This window comes from Rhincodon typus, chromosome 25, assembly GCF_021869965.1.
Source record: "Rhincodon typus isolate 14 chromosome 25, sRhiTyp1.1, whole genome shotgun sequence".
NCBI lineage: Eukaryota > Metazoa > Chordata > Chondrichthyes > Orectolobiformes > Rhincodontidae > Rhincodon > Rhincodon typus.
In genome coordinates, this window is record NC_063356.1 from 43,625,153 (window position 1) to 43,649,313 (window position 24,161).

Below are 24,161 nucleotides of genomic sequence, written 5' to 3' on the forward strand. Positions count from 1 at the left end.
AGATAATGAATACCATCTGATTTTAGTAATGCTGCCTGAGGGATAAATATCAATCAGGACATTGGAAGAAGACCCAACTCTTTGAAGTAGGTTCCGTGTGATCTTTAAATTCACTGGAGAGCTGAAATTCAGCTGCCCAGAAAGTACTGCACTACAGTGTCAGCCTGGATTAAACGATTAAGCCTCTGGGTAGAACTTGAACCCATAATCTTTTGATTTAAATGAGATTGCTATCAAATGAGATGCTGTTGACACATTCATAAATTAAGCTCAATTTGTTCAGTATCAGACAACTGCAATGGGTTGAGGGATTCTTTACCAAAAAGAAAGTTTATAAGATGTTGGGTGGGGCAGGGGGAAGGGACTAATGAAGATATGTCAACTGCCTTATAGTAGTACAATAGCTGCCCACGTGCAGACTACCAGAAAGCATTATAATGCTTCAGCGATTACTTAAGATTGCCTCCTTGAACATCGGTTCTTTTGATCAGGCAGACTGAGGCCTTGCCACCAATACCGAGGGGTTAGGATGTATGTGGGTGGAAGACAGTAATCGTCTCCAGTGAAGAGTACATACCACTAATTTATTGGTTATTTTTGCAGAGACGAAGCCAAACGCAAGGATGTACAGGCAGGGATTATTCTCAAAGAGCCGGCTGGTAGATTTCTTGTAGATCATCAATGCCAGTGTTATAACTGCCCCTATGTGCAGGAATGGTGACAGCACACTTGTACCCTGTGATGTACAATGATACATTACTAACAGTGTCAGTCATTGCATATCTTATATAAATACCCATGCAGAGAGCAGATTCAAGTGTTCGGTGCACAAGATGTACTCCAATCAGACATCCCACTCAGTCTGCAGAGACCACCAAATAGCTGCAGTAAAACATGACTACGGAAATTAAATCATTGTGCAGTCAGAAAGTTTGATCAGACCACTTCCAAACGTCCATTAACTTTGTAATCCCCAGCACTTTATGGCCCTCTGTCACTACCCCCTCATAACTGTACAGCTCTATCCATTTTACTTCCTTTTACTTCAGGCTTTTTCTCCAGTATGATTCTGTAACGTGAACAGGTAGAACAGCAGCAAAAATGTGGCATTTTGCACCTCCTTTATCCTGGTCATGCTTTGGTCTTACAATGCCACTTTTCCAAGCTTAGTGTGTTCTTCAGAATGGGTTTGAGAAGGCTACATGGTCTTGTGGCCCTGACTCTTTCAGGACCTGATGCAGATCATAATCAACATTGTAGGCTTGCAGGGAACACTGGAACTTTATAAATATATATTCTTTAATTAATCTGCTCAGTGATGTTATTACACACCTCTAGAGCAATGGGACTGAACTCAGGCAGCCTGCTTCAGAGGTAGGGACGCTACCACAGCACCATAAGCATACAAGGCCCGGATTTGAGTCTCACCTGCTCCAAAGGTATGCATCTCTGAACTGGTTGATTAGAAAATATCCATGGAGCAGCTGCTCAGTATTCCTACGGAGACCGTCAGAATCAGCTGGCAACTCTGTCTGTTCTCACCTTCTGATTGATGCAACTCATTAATATCTTCTTGAATTCTCCTCCTTCTCTCATTTCTGTCATAGAAACAGAAATTAGGAGCAAGAGTAGGCCATTCAGCCTTCAAGCCTGCTCCACAATTCAATAAGATCATGGTGGATCCTCCATCTCAATGCCATATTCCCGCTGTCTCCTCATACCCCTCATGCCTTTAAAATCTAAACATCCTTTTTTGAATATAATCAGTGGCTTGGCGTCCACTGCCTTCTGTGGTGGAGAATTCCACATGTGGACTACCCCTTGAGTGAAAGATGTTTTCCTTACCAATTTATCCTGTATCCTGAGGGTGAGACACCCTTGGTTCTAGACTCCCCAGCCAGGGAAAACTTCTCAGTTGACCCCTGTTAGAACTTAATAGATTCCAATCAGATCCCCTCTCATTCTTCTAAACCCTTGTGTGTACAGGTCCAGTTAGACTAAACACTCCTCATAGGACAGTCCTGCCATCCCCAGTATCAGCCGAGTGAACCTCATACTGTACTCCCTCTATGGCAAGTATATCCTCTCTTAGGTAGGGTGACCAAAACTGTATGCAATTATCCCGGTGCAGTCTCAGCAATGCCCTGTATAACTGCAGAAAGACATCCCTACTTCTGAACTAAAATCCTCTTGCCATCATGGCCAATATACCATTTGCCTTTCTAATTGTTTGCTGCACCAGCCTTTCATTGACTGGTGTACAAGGACACTCAGATGCCTTTGTACATCCACACTTCCCAATAGATCACCGCTTAAAGTAATACTGTCTTTCCGTTGTCCGACACCAAAGTATATAACTTCATACTTAGCCATGTTGTACTGCATCTACCATGCGTTTGCCCACTTAACTCATCTAAATTACTAAAGAGCCTCTTTGCTTCTACCTCTCAATCCTGCCCAGTTTTGCGCCATCAACAAACTTGGAAACGTTACATTTGGTGGCCTCATATATGGACCTGAAGTACTGATCCTTGTCGTATTCCTCTAATCACTGCCTCTCACTCAGAAAAAGACCCTATTTACTTTCTTTCTGTCAACCAATTCCAACCTATGTTAACATATTGCTGCCTAGCTCATGTGCTTTGTCTCTTTCCACTAACCTCCTTTGAGGGACCTTATCAAAAGTCTTCTGAAAGTCCAAATACACCACTTGGCATCCACACCCTAACACAAACTTGCCTCTCCTTGAATGTCTTCTGATTTGTCATCAGTCTGTTGGGATGCTATGTCAGCTCGCCTACTTACACATCACCCCCATGCTGGTCTGATGCCCTTTTCCCTTCTTACAACCACCCCCTCCTCCTCCTCCTCCACACACACACACACACACACACACACACACACACACACACACACACACCCCAACCCCCAAGTTGCCCTCAGAGCTGCAGCCACTTACAGCTATGGTGGAGCCGTTCTTGCCAACGCCGCCAGTGAAGATGACAGTGAAGTAGTTAGTGCAGGAGAAGATTCCACCTGCTACCACAAGGAGAGCAGGCACAATTTTAACTTGAATTTCCAGCACTGGGATCTTCTCAGGGGAAACAAAAAGATTAAAGAGAGAAAATAAGAATGACAAAAACATTTCTAGAATTCACTGCCCAAACTGCAATAGAGAATAATGAGAGAAGCCTCATCAGACCTCTCATGGCCCTTTCAACTGGAAGACTGAACAGTTTCTGCCCCTGACAGAAGCCAAACTCTCCAGTTATTTCAGGACTTTTGTTTCCACTACTCAGAGTGCTCACTCTCGTTGAAGAAGACAATCTTGGATCACTCCTAAAGTTGTCTTTGACCGGTTAGAATCAGTGTTCCCTTATCTAATTGAGTAAAATCCATATTAGCCTTTTCAATATCCATATCTCCCTCTAAGAGCATTTCCTGAATGCCTCTTTTGCAGACTAAAATACCCAAGTTTCTCATGTTCATGACTGAACACCATCGAGGCCGTACCTGCTTTATATCCAAAACTGCAATGAAAGACAGGGATGTACCCTGAAGGAAATCTGCCAATAAACAAGAGTTACCCTATAAGGTCATAAGGCTTCAGACATCCACCATATACCACTGAACAGCACTGAGGTAGGAAAGTCAGGCGTCAGATCGGAGGAAGTCCAGGTGCAGAACTAGACTATTGAAGTTCATTAACTGAACAGAACCCTGGTTATTCCCAGTTATAACATTTAATTGATGGTTGTTGTAATCAGAATAGATCAGTGAATGCACCTTAGCAATCAATTCAGAACTAGGAATTGGCAGCAAAGGGCATCTGATACTTATGGCGTTGTTCCAGTAGTGACTCAGGTGTGTAGGATAAATGGCACAAATCACTGAGTACTACTCTACCCAGGATTTTAGAGCCTAGAATGATGCTGATTGCACAATCAATGCAGCAACTCAGGCAGGGCCAAAATCCAGAACATGCCTCTTTGGACAGTGAGAGTCTAACAGATGGGATTGTAGGTGCTGACCCCACAGTCCACTTTACCCCCACAGACAACAAAGGCACAAGGTCACACACAGAAGAAAACCTTATTGTGTTCAATCAATAAATAAATTGGCTTATTTTCCTTAGCTTTCTCAATGAAATGCCTCCTTCACAAATCAATTCCAATGATGCCACTCCTGTTTCAGGAACTCTCCAAATCTTTGACCTTTAACAGAAGTTAAGTAGTCAGCTGTAGTATTCTTTACTCTAAGCGAAGCTCAGACCTACCAACCAGGCGTTATTAAGCCTGGGTCAAAGCTTTCTTGATCTGCAGTTCCACAATAAGCCCCTGATAGAGGTAAAGGAACAAAACAGGACAAAGACTTGTATTTTGTATGAGTGCTCAACATACTCAATGTTACCCATTTGATGATCTCAGGTGAGAAACACAGACTTCTAACAAATCGATCTCTACAAGACAATATGTCTCAGTTATGGAACATTATCATAGAGGTCTCTGACCCGTATGAGCTATGCAGGGATAAGACAGATCTCGAATGTTTTACTCAAAGTGAACATTTGTTGGGTACTGTGTGTATTTTCAGAGTTAGGCCTCTCACCAAAGATACAATTGTTAACCCAGAAATAACAGGAATTTGTCTACTGCGGATTGCTCAACTGAGAAAAACGCAAGGACTCAGAGCATAGGAACAAATGATGAGGCCGTTCAACCCTAAAATCTATTCCACCCTTCAAAGAGGAATGTTGAATATTGTCCAATCATCAGCAAACATATCCACGTTTGACCTTATGATGGAGGCAAGGTCAATGAAGCTGTGGCTGGGGTGACACTAAGTCCTTTCTCTTAACACCACCTGTGTAACTCCATCAAATTATCTGATAACACACTGGGAAGTACCTTGGAGCATTTTAAATGCATTTTGTAAAGGCAAACTGTTTATATTTTCAGAGTTATACTGGGCAGAGTTAGAGTGATTGTGTACAATGGGAGACTTCAATCCCACAGCACTCCAGTACTATCACCATTTCCACTGTCAGCTCCATGACTGGCTTGCTGAAGCCATTAAACATCTGTAGTTTTACCTTAGGCTGACTCGGGTCTAAGGATCATTCTCACCCCCTTTTAATGGGCTTAATACAGAGATTACAACTGTACCTTTACCACATTGAACAGTATTTAGTTCCTTTATGGAAAGTAAACAGTCCCACTGGGACCACAGGCCATCCTAGATCAGGACCCTAGCCAGAAGAACGAGCTGGTCTCTAATTTTTCAGCTCCCTTGGTTTGCCCCACTAGGAATAGGATACAGTGGCACACTGCTCAATGCCTTGAAGGAACTGTGCAGAGTTTGACAAACTGTCCATAGAGCACACCGTGCTTAAAATGGAGCACATTAAAACAAAATCACAATGTATTACTATATTTAAGTGAATCCAGGACATGTGTCTTAAATAAAACCCCACTAAATGTAGCTGAATACTCGAGCAGGAATCTGGAAGCAAATTTCCATCATTAACGAAAGGAGACAATTAATCAAGTATTAGAGGGGAAACAGCAGCTTCTCAATACTTCAGTTTGTGCCCTTTCCATTCTCTGTAGGAGAAAGAGTAGGACAGTCCCTGGATAGGACAAGCTCCTCCGTCCCCAGTAACTCCACAAGTAACCAGGGTCAGAATTCAATTATGTTATTAATTACCATAGATTCCCAAAACGCAGTTCCTCCACTCGCAGCCAATAAAAACAGGATAATTATGAAGATTTGCACTTCAGTCACATCAATTCTGATTGGGTGAGAAAGCAGAAATCAGTATTAGAGCCACTCACTGATAGTTAGCACATTCTCAAGCAATGCAACTGCGGTTCAATCATGCACCAAAGTAGCAGAGTAACTCATTCCACTAGACCCCTTTTGCACTGTCTCTAATGCTCCATTTTCTCAGAACACCATTTGCAATTTATTGGTGTAAGTTTCTTTGACCACAAACAGCAGGTCATCCCCTGAAGAGGAGGCAATCTTCAGGACGTTACTCAAACTCAGCTTGGGGTAGTGACAGCAATCTTTAAATTTTTAGGCTGAGGTCAGGAGTTTCCATTATTTTAATTCATTCACAGATTGAGAGTAGCACCAAGGCATCATTTATTGCCCATCCCTAGTTGGGCTTGAGAAGGTGGTGGTGAGCCATCTTCTTGAACTGCTACAGTCTACCTGCTGTAGGTAGGCTCACAATGCCATTAGGAAGGGAGTTCCAGGATTTTGACCCAGCAACATGATATATTTCCAGATTGATGAGTGGCTTGGAGGGGAATGTACAGGTGATGGTGTTTCCATGTATCTACTGCCCTTGTGTTTCCAGATGGGAGTGGTCATGGCTTTGGAAGGTATTGTCTAAGGAGCCTTGGTGAACTTTTACAATGCATTTTGGAGATGCTACACACTGCTGCTAGTGAGTGTAGGTGGTGGAGGGAGTTGATGTTTGTAGATATGGTTCCAATCAAGCAGGCTGTTTTGTCCTCATTGGTGTCAAGCTTCTTGAGTGTTGGAGTTACATTCATTTAAGCAAGTGGGGAGTATTCCAACATACTCCTGACTTATGCCTTGTGGATGGTGAACAAGGAGTTGGGATGTGAGTTACTTGTTGCAAGATTCCTAACCTCTGATCTGCTCTCATAGTTGCTATTTGTATGGCTAGTCGAGTTCAATTCCTGGTAACACCCAGGATGTTGATAGTGAGGGATTCAGAGATGATGCCATTGTAAGTCATGGGCAGTAGTTCGATTCTGTCTTGTTGGAGATGGTCATTAATGCCACACAAGTGTCAGGCAATGTTACTTGCCACTTGTTAGCCCAAACCTGGATACCGTCCAGGTCTTGCTGCATTTGGATATTGACTGTTTCACTATCTGAAGAGTCAAGAATGATGCTGAAAATTGTGCAATCGTCAGCAAACATCCCCGCTCTAACCTTATGATGGAAAGAAGATCATTGATGAAGCAGGTGATGATGATTGGGCCTCAGACACTACACTGAGGAACACCTAGAGCTGAGATGACTGACCTCCAATAACCACAACTAACTTACTTTCTGCCAGGTATGACTGCAACTAGTGCAGACCTCACCCCCGAATTCAGTTCTCATTGACTCCAGTTTTGCTAGGACCCCTTGATGACTCATTCGGTCAAATGCAGCCTTGCTGACAAGGGCAGTCACTTTCACCTCACTTCTAGAATTCAGCTCTTTTCTCCATATTTAAAATCAAGGCTGTACTGAGGTCAGGAATTTAGTTTCTTAGGCATAATCCAAACGGAATTTCAGTGAACAGGCTATTGCTAAGTAAATGCTGCTTGATCACACTGTTGACAAAAGCGTCCATCACTTTACTCATGAACAGGTTTCATGACAATCGACTAGACTTTTAATTCCAGATTTTATTAAATTCGAATTCCACCACCTGCCATGGTGGGATTTGAACTCACAGCCCCTGAACATTAATGGGGTCTCTCGATTACTAATCTAGTGACAATATTACTAAGCCATCATCTCCCTTTCTCCTGATGCCTTCCAGTTGACTAGATTGTAACTGTGATGGTGACTTCTGGTGAGGCAGGTTACATCAGACTCTGCTGGAGCTGTAAGCTGCTGTCACTGAAAATGTGGCGATGCTCACCACTTTGCAGACAATATCCCAACAAGGATCATCACTACCAGCAGCAATGAAAGGAAGCAAGGGTTGAGTATAAAAACCATCCATCATAACTCTAATGCTACCATTTAAATAGTCTAGAATTTAGTAGGCTGCAGGGTGCCTATCTCCCCTCTGCACAAATAGCAATGAGAATTTAAGATGGTGCTTCACATCAAGCAGGCAATTTGAAGAATTGTGCAGTTTTATGGAAAGTGCATGGGTTTTCTGCAATGGAGACTTTGTAACACTTTCAATGATTAATTATCAATGGTGCGTTGTCACAAGATAGAAGCCTAGGGGCTCTACTTGGCTAAAGTGCATGATAGAGCGGCAGTCTGATTGGTTACAGTCCACATGCAGTCACCCAGAAGGCTGGTGTTTACCATAATATTCCATAGTGAAGGCCCCATAATCACTGTCACAACTTGTGTAACTACAACACAGAGCTGAGCTTCTGTGACATCGAATCTGTCAGAGAATAATTATGGAACAATGAAATACTATAAACAGGACAAAAAAACAGAGCAAGTTACAAAGAGGTACTGTCTGAGAATAACTTCGCTCAGTGGAACAGTTCTCCAAGACAGGCTGGATTCAGAGGGGCCCAGCTGCGAAGTTGAATATTCAAGGGACAACACTGGCTGCAGCTAATAGCTCCACCAGACACGGAATCCAAAACAACGGCATTGGAACTTAAACCTATGTTCTTTTGAAATAAAGAAAAGTAGGCATCAGATCACCTTGTGCCTGGTTACTAGTTAAAAATTACACACATGCTGAAGCTCACGCGTATTTGTACATATTCATCACCTAAAGATCAGTGAACAACTGATTTTTTACATACCTGCACAAAGGTGGAAAAGTAAGTGAGATAATATTACTTATGTATGCAGCACAGCAACTGGCCATTTGGCTCAATCACGCTCCACTCAACCTCCTTGTGCATTCACACAGGGCACAACAGGGACAGTGTTCTTGTTGATCCGGATTTCCACCCTTGTCTAAGGTGCTGTGCTTCATCATCTCCCCATTGCCTCTTTTAATACTCACATTCCAAAGCGCAGTGTCCCAGAAACATATGTCTGCCAATGTGCACAGTAGAACATGAAGACCCCAGCAAAGCAGCAGAAGAACATCCAATCTGGGTTTGTTCCCAGCTGCACAGCGATGCAGATCCCCAGGACCACAAAGACTGCAGAAAGGAAATAAGCAAAGTTTACTTCAGCAGAAATCATGGACCACAGAGAATCAGATATACCTTCAGCACCTGGAGATGGTCCAGCAAAATGCTCCTCAGATTAAACTAAGGTCTGTCCAGGAGCAGCAAGAAATAACGTCATGCCTTCCAGCCCATCTAATTAGTGCTGTTCAGTTCGGCCACTGGGGTTAGCTCAATGAATGTGAAGATATCAAGCATGTTCTTTCCTGACCCGATCTTCACCCACCAACGTTAAACACTCAGTGAAAGGAACAGCCGGAGCTCTTGATGTGGCACACTAGTGTGCTTCCCAGTAGGAATGATTTGAAGAGGTTGGATAAAGATGGCAATATAGCAAGAAGATGTAGAGTATCCATTAAACAGGGCTGATTCAGTAGGCTTGAAGTTAGGCATTTCAGTCCACAATTAAAAATACAGAAAAATGAAAAGAACACAGCATTTACACTAAGGCATTAGAGATTAAGGTTATATCAGGGATAAACAGAAAAAAGGCTAGGATCATTTCTCTCTCTAACTACACATAGCATTCACTACAAATAAGATGAACAAATAACAAACATTGAAATTAAATGGTTTGACCAATAGACATCACAGAGTAAAGTTTCCAAAGTGATCAAGGTTGAACACTAAATATTCCAACTAACTTCAGTTGGGCAAAATGAAAGGAAATTGCTCTAATAAATTATATTATAAAGACAGTTGAAAGATCAAAAAGTAATATCAGTTTGGGCAGAGCCTCACCTCAGCAATGAGATATTGGTGGGAGCTGTTTACTAGTTCCCTAATAGTACTTGTACTGGAGGGCAGAGCATAAAACTCAGTAAATTAGAGGCAATAAAAGTAATCATGGGGATTTTAATCATTAAGCACATAGATAAAATAAATCTGTTTCATTGTTGCACTGAGATGAGTTAATGGGATGTGCACAAGATGGTTTTCTTGATCAGCATATGAAGGAACCACTGAGTGAATATGGGATCTGGCAATGAGAAAGGTTTAATTAGTAACCTTGCAATAAAGGGGGAAATGGTGACAGTAATAGCATCACTGGATACTGCAACAGTTTACAAACAATGAAATACAATGTGGCAAAGTGTAAGTTACCCATACTGGCAGCAAAATAATGAAGTAGAATAACTTTTTAATAGCTGGAGACAAACGAGATATGCAGGCACAGCAAGCAACTAGGAAGGTGAATGGTTCACTTTTGTTATAAATGAACTGGAGTGAAGAAATTATACACTGAATTGGTGAGGCTACTCCTGGATTAGCGTGTGCTGTTTTGATTTCTATATAAGGAAGAACATATTTGCTCCAGAGGGAGCATAACCAAAGTTCACTTGACTGACTCCTGATATGAGGGGATTGTCCAATTAGGAGCGATTCTGTTGACTGGGTTTATATTCCCTCGAATTTACAAAGATGAAAGGAATACTAAACGAGCAACGGGTAACCCCCCCTACCCAAGGCTGACTTGTACCAGACACTGGTCCCCTACTTGGCTTGACACCGGTCCAGATCTGACCAGAGCTCAATTTGGTCATTTCAAAATTATCAGAATTTCTCCAATCTTTTATCTATAGCAGTAGAATAAAAAGTTATTTTGGCTGTGTCAACCATCGCACTGGTTAGGCATGTTGATCATTGACTCCACGGCTCTTTGAGTCTCAGCCCTGACTATTTCAATATTGTGCTGCATGGCTGGTCCTTCCATTCTTCTGCTCGTCCACTTTGGTACAATCCGTAATTTTGACTAAAAGACCCAAGGCTTTGGGTCAAAATCCTGGAATTCCCTCCTTATTAGCTTTGTGGGTCTACCCAAGATAGGTGGTAATACTGGTTAAAGAGAATATTGCAATGCTAGAGAAAGAGAATACCCCAGAGAGAACTGATTTGACTAGTGCTAAGGAAAAAGTAATATGGATAGGCCACCAACTAATATGCAAGGAAATGACAGACCTGCAAACATTGTAGTGTTGTCATAATCAAGAACTCTAATTAACTAAATATAGACAGGGAATGCAAAAGGGGCAACAGGTGGAAAGTATTCCTAGATTCTGTTCAGGAGAATTTTCCACAACAGTTTGTGTCAAATCCAATGCGAAAGGAGGCATTCCTAGACTTGGTTCTTGGGAATAAGATTGGCCAATGAGATCAAGTATCAATGGGGGAACATTTAGGAGACAGAGATCATTGTGCCATAAGATTTGGGATAATGGCAGAAAGAACATTGAATAATTAAGTAAGTGTGCTGACTGGGACAAGAACAGAGCTCGATTGGAATCATTATCAGTACCCTAGTATTTTGCAGATAATGTAGTGGTGATCTAGTCATTGGTGCGTGGGAGACAATTTCACAGTTTGTAGATGACACAAAACTTGTAAGCATTGTAAACTGGGAGGACGAGAGTTTCGAACTAAAGAATATTGACAAGTTAGCTGATTGGGCATTCAATGTGGAGAAGTGTGAAGTGATACATTTTGGTAGAAAACAAATTTGAGAGTGTGTAAAATAAGAGCCACACCACAGGGAACGCGGTTGAAGTAGTATACAGTATTCTAGGTTTTATTAAGAAGGCTAAAGATTACAAGTGTATGAAGATCATGCTGAGCATGTGTAGGATATTAGTTTTACATCAATTGGAGTACTGCACAGAGTTATGCACAACACTCTTCTGGATGTGAATGCATTGGACAGAATGCAGAAGGTGTCAATAATGGTTCCAGGGATGAGAAACTTCAGTTGTGAAGATAGACTGGAGAAGTTGAGACTGTTTTTCTTGGAGTGGAGATGGCAGAGAGGAGATCTGATGGAAGTTTGGAAGATAGGAGTACTGTGTACAGGCCACCATATGTACAGGCCACCATATGTACAGGACATTAATACATTGGAAACAATACAGTGTGGAGCCAAAGGAACACAGCAGGCCAGGCAGCATCACAGGAGCAGGAAAGTTGACATCTTCAGAAGAAGGTCCCGACCTGAAGTGTCAACTTTCCTGCTCCTCTGATGGTACCTGGCCTGTGTTCCTCCGGCTCCACACTGTATTGTCTTTGACTCCAGCACCTGCAGTTCTTGCTATCTCCATTAATACCATGAAAGCTGTTCAGAGAAGATTTACTAGACTAACACTTGGAATGAACAGATTTCTGTGAGAAAATTCCTGTATCCTTGAGTTTAGATAAGTCAGAGGTGACTTAATTGAAACATACATGACCCTGAGGGGATTACCTAGGTGGATGTGGATAGGATGATCTCTCTCATGGGAGAATCTAAAACCGTGGGTCATAGTTTAAATGGGTCACCCATTTAAGACAGAGATGAAGAAAAAAAAAATCTGAGCGTTGAGGGACTTTGGAATTCCCTTTCTCAAAGGGTTGTAAATGTAGAGTCTTTAAATATTTTAAAGCAGAGTTAGACAAATTCTTTATGACCAAGAGAACAAAAGATTATTTGGGGTATGCAGGAATGTAGAGCATAGACTAAAATCAGATCAGTCATGATCTTATTGAATGGCAGAGCAGACTCAAAAGGCCAAGTGGTCTACTCTTTGTCCTTGTTCATATGCTCATTAAGTTTTTAAAATCATGAAGGTTCTGGACAGAGTCAATAGGGAGAAACTGCTTCCACTCTTAAAAGCTTCAAGAAATGAGAAGGCGCAGTTTTCAAGTAATTTGCAAAGGAAGTAATAATGTTGAGAGAGGAAAGCTTTGCACACTGAGATTAGTTAGGGTTTCGGAATCCACTGCCTAGAGGCAGTTTCAATTGAGGTATTTAAAAGAACATCTGTCTCTATTCAAATAATCATCGACCTGCAAGGATACTGGGTAAAGACTGGAGAATGGCACCAAGTCAAAATGCTCCAAGAGCTGGTGCAGGCATGATGAGCCAAATGGCCTCATTCTGCATTGTAACAACTCTGTCATTTTTAATTCTTTGTAATTCTGTCAGTACACTAGATAGCATGGTCGATCCTGTTTGGCACTTGTCTGGAATTTCCATGTCCACTGTTTGGGAAAGACATAGTTCACAGCTTCACTTTTGAATGCAAGTAAGTAATTATTTCAAGTGTTTGCCATCTTGTTCCTGTCCAGTGTATAACTGTATTGCTTGTGAGTTTGACGACTTCTACTACTTCTCTTTTGCAGAGACAGTTTATTCCTCTGTTTATCCCACACTGTTAAACTTTTCCCAAGATTTTGTGTTCCTTCCTCTAATCATTAATGTCTGTTTCTACATTTTCTCACATTCATGCCAAGCAAGTTGAAGAGACAGGTCAGGCTGGAACAGGACAGGAGCAAGGAATGCCTGTTGAATTAAATTGTAACTATTTCAATGCAAGAGGTCTGACAAGTAAGGACGATGAACTCAGGGCGTGGATAGGTACATGGGACTGGGATACTATAGCCATTACAGAAAAATGGCTAAGGGAGGGACATGACTGACAGCTTAATGTGTCAGGGTACAGGTTCTTTTGGCGGGACAGAGGTAGAGGAAAGAGGGGAGGGGGAGTTGCATTTTTGATTAAGGGGAGTATCACAGCAGTAGTCAGAGATGAAATAACTGAGGGATCATTCAGCAGGGCTTTGTGGGTGGAGCTAAGAAACAAGAAGGGGTTGGTGACGTTATTGGGGTTGTACTATAGGCCCCCAAATAGTCAACGGGAATTAGAGGAACAACTATGTGGGGAGACTTGCAAGAGCAATAGGGTTGTCATAGTGGAGGATTTTAATTTTCTTAACATAAACCAGGACTGCCATAGTGTTAAGGGTTTAGATGGGGTGGAATTTGTTAAATGTGTTCAGGAAAAGTTTCCTCAAGCAGCATATAGAGGGTCCTACTCGGGAGAGGGGTAAAACCCGACTTACTGTTGGGAAATAGGACAGGACAGGTGACTGAGGTGGCAGTGAGGTAGCACTTTGGGACCAGTGACCATAAATCTATAAATTTTAAAATAGTTACAGAGAGGGACAAAACCAGTCCACAGGTTCAAGTTCTAAATTGGGGTAAGGTGAATTTTGGTAGCATTAGACAGGAGCTTGTAGGGGCTGATTAGAGTTGTTTGTTTGTGGGCAAAGGGATCTCTGCCAAGTGGAAGGCCTTTAAAAGTATCACAACTAGAGTTCAAGGTCTATACGTTCCTGTGAGGGTAAAGGGCAATGTTGGCAGGAGTAGGGAACCCTGGATGACAAGAGATATTGAGGTATTGACCAGAAAAAAGGAGGCATGGCTCAAGTACAGGCAGCTGGGATCAAGGGAATCCCTGAAGGTATATAGGGGACACAGGAGTTTACTGAAGGAGGAATCAGGAGGGTGAAAAGGGAGCACGATATAGCTTTGGCTGAGAAGATTAGGGTGAATCCAAAGAGATTCTTTAAGTATATTAAAGGAAAAAGAATAACGAGAAGGAGAGAAAGGACCCCTCAAAGACATGTACGTATGGAACTGCAGGAAATGGGCAAGGTCCTGAATGAATATTTTTCCTCTGCGTTTACCATGGAGAAAGACATGAAGACTTGGGAATTTGAGGAAGTTAGTGATGATATCTTGGGAACAGTCCATATCATAGTGGAGGTTGTGTTGGAAGTATTAGAATGTACAAAGGTGGATAAATCTCCTGGTCCTGACCAGGTATATCCAAGAACCCTGCATGAGGCTACAGAAGAAACTGTGGAGACCCTGGCTCATTCATTTGCATCATTAAGCATGGGTATGGTCCCGGAAGACTGGAGGGTAGCGAATGTTGTGCCCTTATTCAAGGACAGCTACAAAACAAAACCTAGGAATTATAGACCAGTGAGCCTAACATCTGTGGTAGGTAAGTTACTTGAGAAGATTCGGAGGGATAAGATATACATGCATTTGGGAAGACAGGGTTTGTTTAGTAGTAGTCAGCATGGCTTTGTGTGTAGGAGATCATGTCTCACAAATTTGTTAGAATTCTTTGAAGTAGTGACCAGGAAGGTTGATGAGGCCAAGGCAGTAGACACAGTCTATATGGATTTCAGTAAGGCTTTTGATAAAGTTCCACATGGTAGGCTGCTGTGTAAGGTTAGATCGCATGAAATCTAGGGAGAGCTAGCAAATTGAATACACAGTTGGCTTGATGGTACGAAGCAAAGAGGAATACTGGAAGGATGCTTGTCGGACTGGAGGCCTGTGACTAATGGTGTGCTTCAGGGGTCGGTGCTGGGCCCGTTGCTGTTTGTTATCTATATCAATGATTTGGATGAGAATGTACAAGGCATAATTAGTAAGTTTGCAAATGACACTAAAATAGGTGGTATCGTGGACAGTGGGGAAGGTTGACAGAAATTGCAGCAGGATCTTGATCAGCTAGGGAAGTGGGCCAAGAAATGGCAAATGGAGTTTAATACAACTGTGAGGTGTTGCACTTTGGAAAGTCAAATCAAGATAGGAGTTTTGTGGTAAATGGTAGGGCCTTGAGGAGTGTAGTGGAATGGAGGGACTTTGGAGCTCAGGTGCATGGTTCTCTGAAAGTGGAGTCACAGGGCAGTGAAGGCGGCTTTTGGCACACTGGCCTTCATCAGTCAGGGCATTGAGTATAGACGTTGGGAAATTATGTTGCAGTTGTACAGGGCGTTGGTGAGGCCAGACTTGGAGTATGGTGATCAGTTTTGTTCACCTTGCTATAGAAAGGATGTTATTAAACTGGAAAGAATGCAGAGGAGATTTACAAGGATGTTGCCAGGATTCAAGAGACTGAGTTATAGGGAGAGGTTGGACAAGCTAAGACTTTTTTCTTTAGAGTGTAGGAGACGGGGGGGGGCGGATTTTTTTTTTTCCTCTTTATTCATTCACAGGATGAAGGCGTCACTGGCTAGGCAGCATTTATTGCCCATCCCTAATTGCCCAGAGGCCTGTTAAGAGTCAATCACATTGCTGTGGGTCTGGAGTCACATGTAGTCCAGACCAGGTAAGGATGGCAGTTTTTTTTCCCTTAAGGGACATTAGTGAACCAGATGGGTTCACTAATCGACAATGGATTCATGGTCATCTTTAGGTTCCTAATTCCAGATATTTATTGAATTCAAATTCCACCATCTGCCCTGGTGGGATTCAAACCCATGTCCCCAGAATGTTATCCGGGTCTCTGGATTAACAGTCCAGCGATAATACCATTAGGCCATTGCCTCCCCATGACAGGCACAGATAGGGTGAATGCACTCAGTCTTTTTCCCAGGGTTTGGGAATCGAGGACTGGAGGGCATCAGTTTAAGGTAAGAGGAGAAAGAATACATGGAAACCCGAGGGGCAACTTTTTTTTAAACACAGATGGTGGTACACATATGGAAGGAGCTGTCAGCAGAAGTGGTTGAGGCGGATACGTTAACAACATTTAAAAGGCATTTGGACTATTACATGAATAGGGAAGCTTTAGAAGGATATGGGCTAAGTGCAGGGAAACAGGGTTAGCGTGGATGGATATTTGGTTGGCATGGACCAGTTTGGGCTGAAGGGCCTGTCTCCTTGCTGTAGGCCTCTGATTCTATCCCAATAAACAAGATTTTCTTCTCTATTGTGTTTAATTTGTTTTCTCTGAACTCATTAATTAGTAACATCTATGCAATCTAGATTCTTAGCATTATTCCTTCAATAACTTTATTTATATCCTCTAGTTATATAGTGGCAGATCCAGAATGATCGAGATCCTTCTAAATTTCTTCTAGCATCTGGTGCACATATACCAGCCAGGTCTCTCAGCTCCTGTGTCTCTTTAGAATTGTAGCCATTACTTTATTGGTCTTCTTCATTTTTCATATTAAATGTTTCACTTCACACCTCCTTGCATTAAATTTCATCTGCCAGTGTCTACTCATTTGATCAGTCCATGCCCCCTTAAAGTCTATCACTATTCTCCTCTCAGTTTCCTGTATCACTAGTCTCGATCCCTAGGGAAACCTTCCTCCAGTCTGAAAAACAACTGTCACTACTACTGCTTCCTGTCACTCATCCAACTTCATACTCATGCCATCTACTCCCATTCCAATTCTGGGCCTGCACTGCTTTCGAAAGACACTGGTTACAATAGCCTGACTAATCTTACAAGATAGGTTTCTTTATATTCAGCCGATAAAGTAAGTGAGTTCCTACCTGTAGAAAGTGAATCACAGCCATGGTCAAACAATTCTCCAAGAGGACTACTGCTATTGGTTCTTCTCGCCTGCTTCCCATCTATAGCATCAAGGGACTGGTAGATGAAAAGACCCAAAGCACAGGCCAAGTATGCCCACAGAGGTGCCTGCAGAATACAAAACACTGAATGAGCCCAAACGCAACAGCAGACACCCTCACACACCAGAGGCAGAATCAACAAATAAAAAAGCACAGACAACTGTGAAGTGGCATTGACTGAAATCACTTTGTATACTGCAAATAACACAGCGGATCACAATAGCACCATGTAGAGAAAAAGTCAGTTATTATGATAGCAATCATTACCACATTGGCTTTCAAGCACATTGGGATGTGTCATGGTCCTGAAAGATGCTACAGAAATGCAAGTCAGACTTTTATTAAATGTTTCCACTGAATAATACACTTGGGCTCTGATATGCCACCAGCTCAAAGGCTAACTCCATTTTTAAAGAAGGGTCCCGACCCGAAACATCAACTTTCCTGCTCCTCTGATGCTGCCTGGCCTGCTATGCTCCTCCAGTTCCACACTGTGTTATCTGACTCCAGCATTGGCAGTTCTTACTATCTCTGGAGAGGGTAATGGGTTACAGTTAGATGGTGTCCCCCATACCCTCAGAGCAATTCGCAGTGGCACTGTGAAACTCTGCGGTTCTGTTGGTGTGCGTGCGTGTGTTGGCAGCAGGGGTGGGGTGGGGGGGTCACATGCAGATAAGTCTATTATGCAGGACTCCAACCAACTCTAATATCAGAGAATATTCCCATAATGATGGGCAGGACTGCTGTTTATAACACAGGGGCAGAGGACATCCATCACTCCTGAGCCTTCTCAGCACCTAAAATTCAAGTCTAACGTTAATAACTAGAAACACCTGTCCATTGCAGGTAGGCTAACACAGTGATTGTCTGTCTGAACTTGTGAACCAGAGACACAAAATCACACCACTGGAGCCTTAATTTTAGCTAAACAAATCTGGAATAAAAAGCTATGAGAAATGGAGTTATTGTATTGTGGTACAAACCAAATCTGGCATTAGTCCATATGACAAGGCAAAAGCTATCAGAACCACCTTTGGCTACAATTATTAAATAGAAGATCTACCTCACCATCAACCCGAAGTCCACAGAACAAAAGCCAGTCTTCGGCCAATTCAATTCACACTACATTTGAAAGCATATCAGAACATGCTAGATATAGTGAGGCTATAAGTCCTGACAATATTCCAGCTACATTTGTGTGATTGAGATATTATTGGAACATAAATGCTCAGAATTAGTTGCACCCTTAGCTAAAATAGTCAGTTGGCATCAAGATGACAATAGGGAAGGGTGTCCTATCCACATGAAGAAGACAAATCAAATCCGGCCAATTACTGCCCTAGTCTACTCTCTATTATCTCAGCAAAGTGGTGAAAACTGGTTTGGACAACGCTATTAACCAGCACTTGCTCTCCCAACAACCTACTCACTGATGTTCAGTTTGGATTCTGCTCGGACTACTGGGTTCAGACTTCATTAGAGATTTAGTCGCAAAATGGACAAAAGAACACAATTCAAGAAGCAAGGTAAGACTGACCCTCTTTGAACAGCATTTGACATAAGAGCAGACATATGTCATTTGTCCCATGCATATGCCTTGCCATTTAATGAGACCATGGCTGATCTGTTAATCCTAACTCCAGGGTCCCGACTCGAAACGTCAACTTTCCTGCTCCTCTGATGCTGCCTGGCCTGCTGTGTTCCTCCAGCTCCACACTGTTATTTCCACTTTCTTTTCCCTTTTCAGGTGATTTAGGATTACGAGAATAATCAAAGATCTGTCTCTTAGCTTTGAAAACACTTGACGACATAGCCTCATCTGCCCTCAGCAGTAAAGAATTCCACATATTGACTACCTTCAAAATATTCCTCACCTGTCTTATACAAGTGACCCCTTACTGAGATTACTTACTTAGGACTCTCCCACAAGAGGAAACAACCTCTCAATATCTCTCGGAATGAAAAATGTTAGGAACAGAAGGAGGCCATTTGGCCCAGCGTGGCTCCACCAGCTCTTAAACAAGTGTCATTACTTACAGCCAACCTCCTGATTTTTCCCCATACTCTTGCACACTATTTCTAAACAAATAATCAACCAACTTGAATGTCACAACTGAACTTGCCCACACCATATTTCCAGGCAGTGCATTCCACATTCTAACTACTCACTGAGTGGGGGAAAAATCTTCATTTCACCCTTTCTTTTGCACATTACTTAAAATCTATGCCCTCTTGTTCCTTTTATGAACAGGAACAGTTTCTCCCTACCTACTTTATTCAGTCTGTTTGTAATTTTGAAAATTTCTCCTCTCCAAGGAGAACATCTCAACTTTTTCAATTTATCTTCATAGCTGAAGTTCCTCATTTCTAGAACCTTCCTTGTTAACCGCTTCTGCACTCTCTCCAACATGTTCACATCCTTCCTATAATGTGGCACCCACAACTGTATGCAATACTCCAACGGAGATCTAATTATTTTATAAAAATGTTCTGCTCTTGTACTCTATGTTCCTATTCATAAAGCTAAGGATACTGTATTCTTTACTTACTGCTCTCTCTCTCTCTCTCATAACTTTTAATAACCTGTGTACATATACACCCAGGTCTCTGTGCTCTTGAAACCCTTTTAGAACTGTACCCCCTATTTAATATTATTTTTCAATGTTCTTCCTACAAAATTGCATCACCTCTCACTTCTCTGCATTGAAACTCCTGCACGCTAATTTGATCAATATATATATTAGAAAAAGCAAGAGTCCCAACACCAACTCGTGGGGAACTTCATTACCAACTTTGCTCCAGCCAAAATATATCCACTGATAATTACTGTTTCTAATCACAGCTTTTTTTAAAATTCATCTTCCCTTTCAAGCCCCTTAAGAACACTACGTTTCAGTAAGATCTCCTCTCATTCTTTTAAACTCCAAGCCCAACCTACTCAGTCTCACCCTGTAAAACAATCCCTCCACACCTAGAATCTTATCTTGACTGCCTCAGATTAGGTGACCAAACTGTTTACTGTACTCAGCTGTGATATGACTAGTGCCTGGTCTAGTTTCAGCAAAACCGTCCTACCTTTACACTCTATTCCTTTGAAATAAAAGCTAACAGTCCATTTGCCTTGCTAATTAGCTGCTGAATTTGGGTGCTAGCTTTTTTGTGATTGATGCATGAATACCCCAAATCTGTCCCAATTTAAATAATAATCAGTTCCTCAATTCTTCCTGCCAAAGTGCATAACCTCACATCTGCCAAGTTTTTTGCCCTGTCATTTAACCTGTGCATTCTTCTGCAGACTCATCCTCACCACTTGTCTTCTCACCTACTTTTGCATCATTTGCAGACTTGGCAATAGTAGGTTGACTACCATAATCCAAGTCATTAACATATATTGTAATAAGTTGTAGCCCCAGCACTGATCCCTGTGGCACTCCACACATTATAAGCTATCATCCCGAAAATGCTGCCTTTATCCCAACCCTGTCTTTATTGGTTAGCCAATCCTCTATCCAAGCTAACATACTACCCTTAACACTATGTGTTCTTTCTTATTAAGTAGCCTTATGGGTGGTAACTTAGAGTGCCTTTTGGAAATCCAAATGTTACACTGACCTGTTCCTCTATCTCAAAGAACCGCAATAAACTTGTCAGACATGACCCCCCCTCACGAAGCCATGCAGACTCTGCTTCATTCCATTACGTATACTTTACGTCCTTCATAACATCAGATATTGGGGAAATGTCAAATTTGAGTTAACTGGCCCATGATTACCTGATTTTTGTATCTCATTTTTTGAATAAAGGTGTTACAGTGGCAGCTTTCCAATCCTTTAGAAATTTTCACATCTAAAGTTCTTGGAAAACCAATGCATCTATTATTTTTGCAGCCATTTCCTTTAAACTCAACCCAGGTCCAGGTGATGTATCGGCCTTTAGCCCCATTAGCTTCCCCAGTACTTTTTTTTTCTAGTGATAGCTATTATATTTATTTCCTCCCCTTCACTTTAGCTTTTTGATTCTTCAGTATTTTTAAAATTCTGTTAATGTGCTCTACGATGAAAAATGATGCAAAGTATTTATTAATCCCTCTGCCCATTACTGGTTCCCTATTATTATTTTCCATCCTCATTCTCCAAGGGCCTTTTGTTCACAGTTTGGCACTTCTCCCCCCTTTTTATATATTTAAAGTTCTTGTTGTCCATTTTTTATATTACTTGATAGTTTACACTGAGTTTATTTTCTCTCTTTTTATGTTTTTGGTCAACATTTGTTGGATTTAAAGTTTTTCCAATTCTCTGGTTACCATTAATCTGTGCCATGAAGTATGTCTTTTCTTTCAATTTGACACTATCCTGAACTTACTTTGTTAATAATTGTCAGTTTATCTCATTCCGAGGGCCCATATTCCTCACTGGGATATATCCTTGCTATGAACCATGAACTATTGTCTATGCAATAGCTAGAAGATAAAATCTATTAACTTGACAGAGCACACTGTGGACTTCTGAGTATTACACATCATGGTACAAAAGGGACAGTAGCAACATAGATGGAAAAAGTGGCTAAGTGATAGGAAACAGAGAAACAGTCAGCAGATATTTTTTGAGCTTGAGGGAGGTTTGTAGTGGAGTTCCCCAGGATTCAGGTATTGGGGCATTTGCTTTTCCTGATCTATATTAAAGGTCTGAACCTTAGTGTGCAAGGGACAATTTCAAAAGTTTGCAGATGAAACTTCGAAGAGTTGTAAACCACGAGGTCAACACTGTGAAACTCCAAAAGGATGGTGACAAGTTGGTAGAATGGGCAGTTAAGGTGGCAGATGAGGTTTAACGCAGAGATGTGAACAGTGATACACTTTGATTGGAAGAACATTGAAAGACAATACAAACTAAAAGGTACAATTCTAAACGGAGTACTGGAGCAGACAGACCTGGGTGTATATATGCACAGATCATTGAAGGTGGCGGGGCATGTGGAGAGAGAAGCATAGCATGCAGTATCCTTGGCTTTATTAATCGGGATATTAGAGCAGGGAAGTGACCTAAGACACTTTTTATTATTCACTTGTGAAACATGGGCATTGCTGGCTCAGCCAACATTTATTGCCAGTATCTAGTTGTCCTCGAGAAGGTGATAGTGAGCTGCCTTCTTGAACTGCTGGAATCCACTTGCTATAAATAAATCCACAATATTGTGCGAGAGGGAGCTCCAGGATTTTGACACAGTGACAGTGAAGGAATGGCCATATAGTTTCAATTCAGGATGATGTGTAGCTTGGAGGGGAACTTACAGGTGATGGTGTTCCCATGCTTCTCCTGCCCTTGTCTTTCTAGATCGAAGTAGTCATAGGTTTTGAATATGCCATCAAGGGATCTTCGTTGAATTTTTGCAGTGCACCAGTGGTGGAAGGAGTGAACGTTTGCAGACAGATGTGATGCCAATCAAGAGGGCTGTTTTGTCCTTGGTAGTGTCAAGCTTCTTCTGAGCGTTGTTGGAGCTGCACTCATCCAGGCAAGTGAAGAATATTCCATCATACTTCTGACTTGTGCCTTGTGGTGGTGAACAGACTTTGGGGAGTCAGGTGGTGAGTCACTTGACAGTAGTCCTAGTCTCCGACCTGCTCTTGTAGCTACCGTATTTATATAGTTTGTACAGTTAAATTTCTGATCAATGGTAACCCCAGATGTTGACAGTGGGGGATTCAGTGATGATAACACATTGAATGTCAAGGGGTGACAGACTGTCTCTTATTGGAGATGGTCATTGTCTGCCATTTGCGTGGTGCCAATTTTTTTATGATCTATTTTTGTTATTTGCCAATTTTCAGCCCAAGCCTGCATTTTACCCAGATCTTGTTGCGTTTGAACATGGACTGCTTCAGTATCTGAGAATTGGTGAATAGTGTTGAACAGTGCACAGTGAACATTCCCACTTCTGACATTATGAAGGAGGGAAGGTCACTGATGAAGGAGAAGATGGTTGGGCCTAGGACACTGTCCTGAAGAACTTCTGCACAGATATATTGAGCTAAGATGGCTAACCTTTATGGTAATGTCTGCACTACGAGACTACATGTTAACAGGTAGTGTATCATGTACATTAATCCTTATGCTAGCAAAGTGGTGCACTGCTAGCATTGTTAATCATGGGTGTTCTCTCTAACTGCTCTGAATGATGCGTTTTATTCACACATGGGAAATATGCATTGCTGGCTGGGTCAGCATTTATTGCCTAACCTAGTTGCTCTCGAGAAGGTAGTGGCGAGCTGCCTTCTTCGACTGATGCAATCAATGTGTTGTAGGTAGACCCACAATGCTGTTGGGAGAGAGTTCCATATATGTAGCGAAGGGTAAAATTTGTAGGGAATCCAGAAATCTCTTACAAACCTGTTTACAAAATGTAGTCAAAGGAAAAGTTGGGCTGATTACAAATCTAAATGGCAAACTTTGTGGAGGCAGAGGCCCTAATTGAGTTCTCTTCATGGTCTTCGATCGAGGAGAGGACGAAGTCAATATTACAGACAGGTGCTGGTAGAAAGACAACTAAATTCTATTAAAATAGATGTGGTTAAACGGTTTGCCATATTCAATAGAGAAATCACTTAGTCTGGATAAGCCATATACTGAGGGAAGTAAACAGAGGCTCTAAAACAATCTCCCCATCCCATTTTGATGTCAGTGGTGGCAGATACCGGAAGACTGTACAAAAGTAGCAAAGGAAATAAATCCACCTGTGCAAGTCATATACCCTTACACACTATTTCTATCGATACAATTATCCAATGCCCTCTTGAATGCCTCAATTGAACCTGCTACATCACATTTCCAGGCAGTGCATTCCATTCCTGAACTACCTGCTGTGTGACAAAGTTTTTTTTTGTCATCACCCTTACTTCTTTTGCGCTGCACGTTAAATCTACGTCCTTGCATTGTTGTTCATTTTATAATGGGAGCAGCTTCTCCCTATCTACACCATCCAGCCTGCTCATGATTTTGAAAACTCAATCAAATCTCCTGTCAACAAGGTGCAGAACTGGACGAACACAGCAGGCC

The 24,161-nt window shown here is 41.9% G+C and overlaps 1 protein-coding gene across 1 annotated transcript in view; it reads right to left on the reverse strand.

The window, feature by feature from the left end:
* Positions 1-24,161, reverse strand: part of LOC109937061 (choline/ethanolaminephosphotransferase 1) — a 35,660-nt gene that overhangs the window by 5,362 nt on the left and 6,137 nt on the right. Inside the window, exons 2-6 of the mRNA XM_020535677.2 lie at positions 17,029-17,176; positions 8,744-8,885; positions 5,707-5,791; positions 2,960-3,091; positions 578-736 (exon numbers count right to left, since the gene is read on the reverse strand). Of these exons, the coding sequence (XP_020391266.1) occupies positions 578-736; positions 2,960-3,091; positions 5,707-5,791; positions 8,744-8,885; positions 17,029-17,176 (666 nt within the window). The remainder of the gene's footprint in view (positions 1-577; positions 737-2,959; positions 3,092-5,706; positions 5,792-8,743; positions 8,886-17,028; positions 17,177-24,161) is intronic.